The sequence below is a fragment of the Formica exsecta genome, unplaced genomic scaffold (assembly GCF_003651465.1).
Source record: "Formica exsecta isolate Colony F162 unplaced genomic scaffold, ASM365146v1 scaffold2520, whole genome shotgun sequence".
NCBI classification, from domain to species: Eukaryota; Metazoa; Arthropoda; class Insecta; order Hymenoptera; family Formicidae; genus Formica; species Formica exsecta.
The window spans coordinates 1,500-11,217 of record NW_021849794.1 but is presented as its reverse complement, the minus strand read 5'-3'; the positions used below and the strand labels follow the sequence as shown (position 1 = coordinate 11,217).

The 9,718-nt window shown below is 30.9% G+C and overlaps 1 protein-coding gene, 1 long non-coding RNA gene and 1 pseudogene across 2 annotated transcripts; 2 read left to right on the top strand and 1 right to left on the bottom strand.

Moving 5' to 3' along the window:
• Window positions 1–457: 457 nt before the first annotated feature.
• On the bottom strand, window positions 458–1,415 carry LOC115236500. Its single transcript, XR_003884198.1, has 3 exons — window positions 1,373–1,415; window positions 1,178–1,254; window positions 458–1,107 (listed from the first exon to the last, which is right to left on the bottom strand). It is a non-coding gene; the product is annotated as an uncharacterized LOC115236500 (long non-coding RNA).
• A 47-nt stretch (window positions 1,416–1,462) lies between these two features.
• On the top strand, window positions 1,463–3,473 carry LOC115236498 (mRNA export factor-like). The gene is made up of 7 exons (XM_029809000.1): window positions 1,463–1,473; window positions 1,581–1,707; window positions 1,846–2,019; window positions 2,105–2,176; window positions 2,249–2,530; window positions 2,654–2,848; window positions 3,058–3,473. Exons 1-7 carry the CDS (start codon window positions 1,463–1,465, stop codon window positions 3,223–3,225), a joined length of 1,029 nt encoding a protein of 342 aa, XP_029664860.1. The 3' UTR covers window positions 3,226–3,473.
• On the top strand, window positions 3,366–5,868 carry LOC115236497 (annotated as a pseudogene).
• Window positions 5,869–9,718: the final 3,850 nt, after the last annotated feature.

Sequence of the window (9,718 nt, the reverse complement as noted above, 5' to 3'; positions counted from 1 at the left end):
ATACGCTCATGACAAGAATTTGAATACGGGTATAGATAGTGAATAGCGCGCCGCATAGCGGTAAGCAAATGAACTATAATCCCAATATTAGTTACAAAAGAACTTTATTTGGACGATCATAGGACGTTTTCAAAATTACGTCTTTGGCTAGTCTAAGAAATGAGGTCTTTTAAACGTCAATTATTAGTCTCCGACATTATAGACCAAAAATAGACGTCATTATGTCGTCTTTTGACATTACTCTGTTACTTGGGCTGTTACATTACATATATTACTCCCACGTTACATAGCAGTTATATGCTGGTGTTATATTGCATAAATAAGGGACAGTTATATAATTCCAATATAAATTAGGCATAACAACTGTTACATTACATGTTATTCCCATGTTATATAGCAGTTATATTCTGTGTTTGCTGGGCTGGGATGGCCGCTCTCAGGCTTCTCTCTGATAGCTGCAACGATTATATATATAACATTAATTGACGATATTACAAATATTAATATTTGCTTCATATTCTGTTACACATACTTGTTAAATGCGCAGAATCAATCGTTTTATTTCACGTTTTTATGGCAATTATTCTATATTAAAGTGCAGCTTGCATGACACAAATAACACTCTGATTCTTTTATATTTTATATAATACATTTATATTACTAATGTAAAATTTATATACTTGTACTCAAATAAATTGTACTTGTAGTGGACGGCACTGTTACATCGAGAATACTGACGCTTTATCGTTTCCACAACTCAGTCAGAATATTTACTATTTACTATTCCTATTATATTTGCATATTTTAATTGTTCTCGTGATTATATCGTATTCGTCTAAGATATATGATAATAACAAGGCACGTTTGATTTGTACAGTAGCTACCAGCAAACGTCTATAAAATAATATTTGTTCCTTAGTTTGTGTAAACTATAAATTTTCTCTATACATTAATAAAAGATGTGTATTTTATGTTTAAATATGTAAAAATTACGCCTTCTTCTCCCCTTGATAGTCGAGATACGGATGGATATCAGTGATGGATGATACCATTTCAGGATTAACTCTCTCGGAGCACATAGGACAAGTCTCTTCAGACTCGACAATCCTATTGCATACATTACAAGTTATTATAAGCACTTTTATTGTTTTTCTTACTATATATGTGCAATATTTACCTTAGAAATTCACTTCTGATGACTGGAAAATCACACTGGGGGCATACTGTGAAATCATCCTCCACAATATGCCGTCCCTATAAATAAATATAGTAATGATAAAAATAAAAAAAAATACCTGTATATTTAAAAAAAAATTTTTTGAATGGCAATATAATAAAATTTTACCGTTGCGATACAAAAATGTATTTTTACATTTATCACAGGTTACTTCAGTCTCGGGAAGTCTACTCTTGCAGTATATATCAATTATAATCAGAATCGAAAATAAAATCACCTTCGCAGATGGAACAACTGCAATCTTCTTAAAATTATATAAAGCCATTTTTTGTATTTTTAATTTATTGTCCTTTGTGTTAGAAGAGCACTTTCTTTCTTTCTTTTAATATCTGTCTTTTTGGAGACACAAAGTACACGCTGGTTCCTGGGATTGCAATGTTCGCTGTTGGGAAGTCGAGCAATCTGGCAAGACGGTACCTAAATCAATGCAAAGCATGGCAGCTCCGGTCTTGGATGTATGTTGGAGCGATGTAAGTTCCTATTCATCAAATATTCTAATAAAATTTTGTATATGTAGTAAACCCTAATAAAATAAGTCATTATGATATTTACGTAAAAAATTATACTACTTAATTGTTATTAATATTAAACTGTATAAATATTGCCAGGATGGAACCAAGGTGTTTATGGCAGGATGTGACAAAACAGCAAAATGTTGGGATCTGGCCACAAATCAGAGCATGCAAGTGGCAGCGCATGATGCACCTATTAGAACTTGTCATTGGATAAAGGCATCTACATATTCATGTCTAATGACTGGTTCCTGGGATAAAACGCTAAGAGTTAATATTCATGAAATTTCTTTTGCTTTAGAGTTTATTAATTTATATTTTATAACTTTTTAATTGAAAAATGTAAACTTTTTAGTTTTGGGATTTGCGTAGTCCTAAACCTGCAATGACTATCAATCTACCTGAAAGATGTTATTGCGCCGATGTGGTAAGTATACATACATATATACAATAAAATTTGTTCTAACATGTAAAATTATACAAATTAACAATATTACAGGATTATCCAATGGCAGTTGTGGAAACAGCTGCACGTGGATTAATAGTCTACCAACTGGAAGACAGCCCACGCGAATACAAACCAGTTGAACTGAGCTTGAAGTATCAATATCGTTGTGTAGCAATTTTCAGAGACAAGAAGAAAGTTCCGACCGGTTTCGCGATTGGAAGCACAGAGGGACGCGTAGCGATTCATCATCTCAATCTTAGTACGAAAGAAAATTTCACATTTAAATATCATAGAACTAATGGTACACCAAATAGATATCAAGATATTTATGCGGTTGGTAAACATTTTGTTAAAATCATGTTTAAATTTTTTAGCTTGCATTTATCCTTTTACAGAAGAACTTTAATTTCTTCTAACTGCAATAATATTTTTTATTATTTATCAATTTATGCACAGGTTAATGATATAGCATTCCATCCAGTACACGGCACTGTAGCAACTGTAGGTGGTGATGGCACTTTCGGTTTCTGGGATAAAGATGCACGTACAAAGTTAAAATCATCTGAAACAATGGAGCAACCTATCACACATTGCTGTTTTAATCACAATGGACAGATATTTGCATATGCTGTTTCTTACGATTGGTCTAAGGTAAGTATCAAAATACAATAATAAAAAAATCGCATTTTATTATTATTAAATTAATTGTATTAAATTTATTCTGCATTCTTCATTTTACGCACGGCTCCTATTAACCCATTACTTTATTTTAGTTTTAACATTGTGAGCTTTTATGATTTTATTATTAAAAAATTGCGTATTCTTAATATTATTATTAACGAGATTTATTAATATTTTAGGGACATGAATACTATAATCCAGCAAAGAAGAATCAGATATTTTTGAGACCGTATTACGATGAATTGAAACCGAAAGCCATAGGCTTGTTGAATCCCGAGGTGAAATTTTCACCGGACAATGAATTCAAATATAATCGCGAGAACTTACACTTTTCAATAGATACATAATGTTTTATTGTTTTTTTTTCTTACTTATTAAAATTGTTAAAATATTTAAAATTAATTAACACATAGTGCGTTTTACTATATAATCTGCACATATGCAATTTTGTATGTGCAGATTATACAGAATTGATATAGTTTGCTACATGAACAATGTTTGAATAATATTACAATATCTAATTTCATTATAATATGTTTAATTTGCAGAATGTTGACAAGTATAATTCTTTTTTTATAAAATAAGCTAATATTGAGATACACAAATTTATTATATATATTTTAATAAACAAAAAACTCTGTATGCATGCGCAATTTTTTACATTTAACATCCCTGGTATCGTTTTACTCTTCTATGATTGAATGAATAATATATTTGATAATTTCAAGTTCTTTTTATAAATCTTTTCCTTTATTTTTTTATTAAGCAATACAATACTACAGAAAGCAATACAATATTTTTTTCTAATACACCATATTGATAATGTATGTATATTTCTATTTTACAAGTATGGGTATGGTTATATATTAGTAGGATTCGAGGCTGGTTTCTTTATAGCGATATTATAACGCACATAAAGGAAGTTGGTCAAGAATTATTTTAAATTAAGAACCACGGGGATTCTTTGACGGATATCGCATTGAGTCAAGTAGCTGGAAAAGTAGCTACTTGCGGTGACAATACTTTGAAAGTACACAGTTTGCAGAATCTCGAGGAAACGGATACATTGATTTCGGTGACCGGCGAAAATGGAATTAGCAGTATCGAATGGTCAACAGACGGAACAATGTTAGCGGTTGTGATTTACATCGGCAATATATTGATATATTTGAGGATAGAAATACCGAAATTAACCAACGTGTGTGGTAATAGGATAGCATTATTAACGAGTTTGATGGAAGTGACTGTACATCTTTATATATTAGATAAGGTATCAATACGATTTTTAATAAGATTTAATAAGACATAAAGTGACAAGATAAAGCTTTCTTCACAGGAATTTATTTTTTCAGGACAAGCCAAGCCCGCAAATAATTAATACTATAATAGAACCGGCGATATTGGCAGTGGGTCCAATACATTTAGCAGTAGGATTAAACAATAGAGCTCTCTTTTGGGATTTATCTATAAACCATTATGACAAAATACATTTCGAGAGAGATTATTTGACGACGATAGATAGTATGCGTTTAAACGAGATCTATGTATCCACGTTATTTGACGGAAAATTACAGTTGCATTCGGTAATAATGAATTTTGAATTAATAACAAAAGTCACAAAATGATTTTTTACTGATTTATTTTATACACAGATTAAATCTGATGAAGCGTTAATAAACAGCGGGAAAGATACAAAAATGTTCCCAGATTCAAACTCTCACAGTAGAATAACGTGCTCTCTATTCGGATTTTTTGGTTTACGGTAATGATGTAAGTCAACTTGAGATTAAAAACTTTGAGATAATATTGAATAATGGGTTATAAATTTATAAAAATTAATGCATCATGTTTAAACTTTTAGATGGGTCATATCGTGTATTTTTATTTGGAAAGGTTTAATCCATGTACCGAATTTATACATAACAATGGAATAAAAGAGTTATAATTGGATGCTAATGGAACACAATTGTGTTTCATCGACAATAAGTCGGATGTTTACGTGTTTGACCCTATAAATTAAGTGGCCATTGAAGTGCCTGATTGTCCTGATAACATTGACAGTATTCTCTGGGATCAGAATATATTCGAACGCGTGCTATATTTGCAATATATAACAAAAGCATTATTGTAACATATATTTTTGTAAAATACTGTGTTGAGGGTAAGTAAATTAACTGATTATTATGCATTATTATCATGATATTTCATACATATGTGTATCTAGTTATTTAATTATGTATTATATATAACTTATCAGATACTAAAGTAGTAAAAATAAATACAACAAAGTTGCCATCAGACTCAGTGCCTTTACTAATGTATTCTGGAGAAGTTACATTGAATACAATAGGTAGCAAGTTAATACAAATAACATTAGCTTCCCACGAAGATATAGGGAATATTGTGGAATCAAAAAAAATTAGTGAAATTCTAAATAATCATATTCTGTGTAGACGGTAAGAATTATACGATTTGTAATTAAAAGAAAAGAAACTTGTATGAAATATTTCAAAAAATTCGTATCTATATTTTAGATTTCAACAAGCATGGAATAGTTGTGAGAAATTAAACGAAAAAGATGCATGGCTAACACTGGGGCAAAGTGCTATTGCAAATTTAAATGTTGAATTTGGTAAGATGGCAATATTTAATTTCATATTTTTATTACTGACATTATAAAATGCTTAACTTGTATGTACATAGCCATTCGCGTATATCGACAAATTGAAGATGTTTCGATGGTATGGGCATTACAAAAGATGGAGAATATAGACGAATTAGCATTGTTATGTGGCCATGCTTGTATACTATTAGGAAATTATAACGAAGCCGAAAAGTATTTTCTACAATCTTCCGAACCTGTGCAAGCCTTGTATCTAAGGAGAGATTTAATGCAATGGGAACAAGCATTAAGTCTGGCGCAGAAGTTAAAACCCGACGAAATTCCTTTTATTGCTAAAGAATACGCCCAACAGTTGGAGTTTATGTAAGATTTACAAATTCTATTAAATGTATGCCATTATTTCAAAAAGTGATTAAAAACAAATAAGATTTTTCATAGCAATAATGCATAATAATCATTTAGCTATTTTCAACAAAATATTTTAGAAACATGTATGTTATAATAATGTTATCGTATATTGCAAATTATTGTTCAACAAAAGCATCTTTTTATGTTAAGAAAACTATCCAAAAGCTTTGACAAACTACGAACGTGGTCTAGTCGACAACAATACTTCATCTATTTTGGCTGCATAAAATCCTCTTCATCGAAGTCAATGTTTAGCAGAGGGTCATAACATAGCAGATTACATAGACCCAGATATATTCGAGGTCAGTCTAAATTTTATGTTATCGAATTGTATGAAATTGCAATTAAACATATGTAACATATTAGCAGTGATATCTTGCAGTCTTAATCGTTGCGTCACATAACTCAATAAAACAATATTTAAAAATATATAAAATAAAATATAAAATATAATATTTTATATATTTTAAATTTATTTTAAATATGCTTAAATTTAAAATAAATTAAAATGATAATAATTTTTTTATTTTATTTTATAACAATATAAAATATTATATTATATATTTTATTTTATATATTTTTAAATATTATTTTATTGAGTTATTTGACGCAACGATTAATTTTACTGCAAGGTATCACTGCTAATATGTTGCATGTTATTCGCAACGACCCCGGCGAAAACCTTCCTTAAAGGCTTCTTCACATTTTTTTAATATTAGATATTCCAAAGAATGTAAAATCTGCAAAATATCTGGCTGGACACTGGATGCTTGCAGCGATGATACTTGCAACGTAGGTTGTGAAACTGATGGTACTGACAGCGCACGATTAGTGAAATATTCTTGAGTTCCATAGGAACTTCTTTTACTTTGCTGTACTGTTTCTGTTTGCAAATGTTGCATTTCTTGATCTACTATTGCAGTACAGAAAAAAAATTAAGCAAAATTAATTTTATTAATAAGTTTTATTTTTTAACAAATTGTTTAGTAAGGCTCCGAAATTTTAATAAACACAAAACTGTAATTAGGAAGGCAATGAGGAGCCAGGCGCGCTGGAATTGCAAAATGATTTATTTAGGGATCAGCATCCTTATCAACTCCAGCTGGATCAAATGCAGGTGAATTTTTATTCTTAGCTTTATATCTTGTTTCTTTATATATTTTTTTTTATATGAATACAATAATCCCAGCAGCCACAAACACAACCACAACGATCTCACCAACAACCTCATTCACAACAGCAAACGAATCTAATTAATACAAATAATACAAATAGTATTTTTATGCCGAGTCAACTAACGTCGCACTTACATGCTACACCTCATCACTTACATGCTACACCTCACAGCAAATTTTTTTTTTTTAATTTAAAAAACAAACACAAAACCATAATTAGGAAGGCAATGAGGAGCCAGCACAGATTAATAACATGATTAAAAAAAAAGATAATGATAAAATATAAAATATAATAAGATTGTAAAATATATTATTATATCACATTCTCTCGAAGTATTCTTTTTCTTTTTGCATTGTTAATCTAAGAATTCATAATATAAAGTTTTATAAAGTTTTATAAAGTATTACAAAGTATTATAAAATATTATAAAGTATTATAAAGTATTATAAAGTTTTTGTGTGTATATTAAAGAATTTTATCGAGAGAATATGCGGGCTGCGAACGAACCTGTTGCGCTTCGGCAGAAGTATGGCTCATATAAGGCTCATATCGAATATTTCTCATTAATGATCTTTGTGTATTATGTCTGAGTTTAAGATTTTGCGTTTGTTGTTGTTGTTGATGTTGCGGTTGCGTAGATGTTTGCTGAGGGTGAGGTACATGTTGCTGATGACTTATATGCTCTTGCTGTTGCTGCTGTTGTTGTTGAAGTTGCTTTCCAGAGTACTTCTGTGTCAATGTTATTACCAAATAACATAGACGCAGAAGTATTCTGGAAAGCACTCATATCTATGCCATCAGAATAGTTCGAAGAAGATTGAACAACAGCAGTGTGATCATCTTTGCCGTTTCTATCAGCATGGTGGAGTTATCCTATAATACATTAGATTACATATTAATGAATTTTTTACCTAAATATTTCAAATACAACATACCTTCAAATTATGAGATGAATTTGAAGCTTGTGCTTCAACTACTGCAAAATGATCACCAGTGTATGTCACTGAAGAAGGAATATGATCATTATTTGTTGTTTGTTGATTAACATTAACACCCTTCGAAACGAGGTAGTGAACTGTGCGCTCATAACCTGCTCTACTTGTATTCATCAGTAGAGTTATACCTCCCTCTGATTTATACTTCTATAAGACAGAATAAATTAATATAGATAATTCGTACTTCAATATAAAGATAAAAAAACTACAACTTAAAAGTATATCAAAACGGAAAAAAAATTTGCAAATCCATAATTATAAAAAATAAAACATACTAGATCAGCGCCAAATTCCACTAAGAGATCAGCAATGAGAATATGACTATTCTCGCAGGCGTATATCAAAACTGTAACCCCCGTTTGCGTCTGAGCATGAACATTCGCTCCAGATTCCAGTAAATATCGCACAAGATCTAAGTGTCCCTTTTGCGCGGCCATCATCAAAGGTGTCAATGCACCCAATTCTATATTTGCCTCCCTCTTAATTAAAAAATCGGCAATTTTCAGAAAACCGCTGCAACAAGCCAAGACAAGTGTCGTTTCTCGAGTTTCCTTAGTTTGAGCGTTGACCTTTGCACCTATTGATTAATTTTATATTTATATCCAATGATATTTATTTATCATTGAACAATCCATGTAACATACCTTGATTCAGAAGTAAAGCGACCATTTCTTCATGACCTTGACGTGCTGCCTGCATTAACGGTGTATAATCTTTATCATTAACTTCTTTTATGTTTGCTCCACGCTCTATTAGAAGCATAGCCAAGTTGAGATGTCCTTTGTAGGATGCTAATGTTAGTGGTGATTCAATGCCTGTCGGCTTATTTATCGTGCTCATCTCTTTTCTTTAGTCTTAAGCTCCTGAAAAATTCGTGGAAATACTACTATTTAATTTAACTCGAAAATACGAATTTTCGAGTAATATATATATTTATCTTTCCATCTTGCTGAATGTAAGCTCGATCTACTTTGCATCGATTAATATTAGCGAGACATCGCGAAATTTCGTCAAGATTTTCACATTTTCACAGATTGAGTTAAATTGTCTTTTACGCAAACTAAAAAACAAGAGATAAGACAAGGATGGCGAGAGACTAGCGGCCACACACTCGTCGGTTACGACGCCGCTTAATTTCCGTTTTAAATGCGGAACACAAGTCGCAAGCCAAACGACCTGGGATGGAGATGAAAAACTGAAATCGAAGCGAGTGCGAAAACACGATATTTCGTTCCACGTTTATAATGGAGAATGAAATATCTACGCGAGCTCTCCCCTGTATAAGTTGTAAAATGTATAGCGTATCTTATTGTTAGATACTTTCTTATACATAATATCAATATTATGTAGCTAATATTTTATTATACATAATATTAATTATTCGACTATAAATTTAAAATTAACTTTAATTAAAATTATTTAGTACAAAAAGTGAGAATATTTTCGTATAAATAATCTTATAAAAATGCTTATATTCTTATCTATATACACATATTGTATGTCAGTCGGTCAAAAATCTATCGAAACATAAAACGATTCAATCTCGCATCGCATCCGTCAGTATTACTAGTTATACGCAATACTTTAAAACAAGTTGCACGAAAACAATCAAAACGAAAACAGCTACGTCCCTAGGGA

Coding starts and splice junctions, on each gene's coding strand:
- LOC115236498 (XM_029809000.1), top strand. Junction 2,020..2,104: donor CCTGGGATAAAACGCTAAGA/GTTAATATTCAT, acceptor TAAACTTTTTAG/TTTTGGGATTTGCGTAGTCC. Junction 2,531..2,653: donor GATATCAAGATATTTATGCG/GTTGGTAAACAT, acceptor ATTTATGCACAG/GTTAATGATATAGCATTCCA.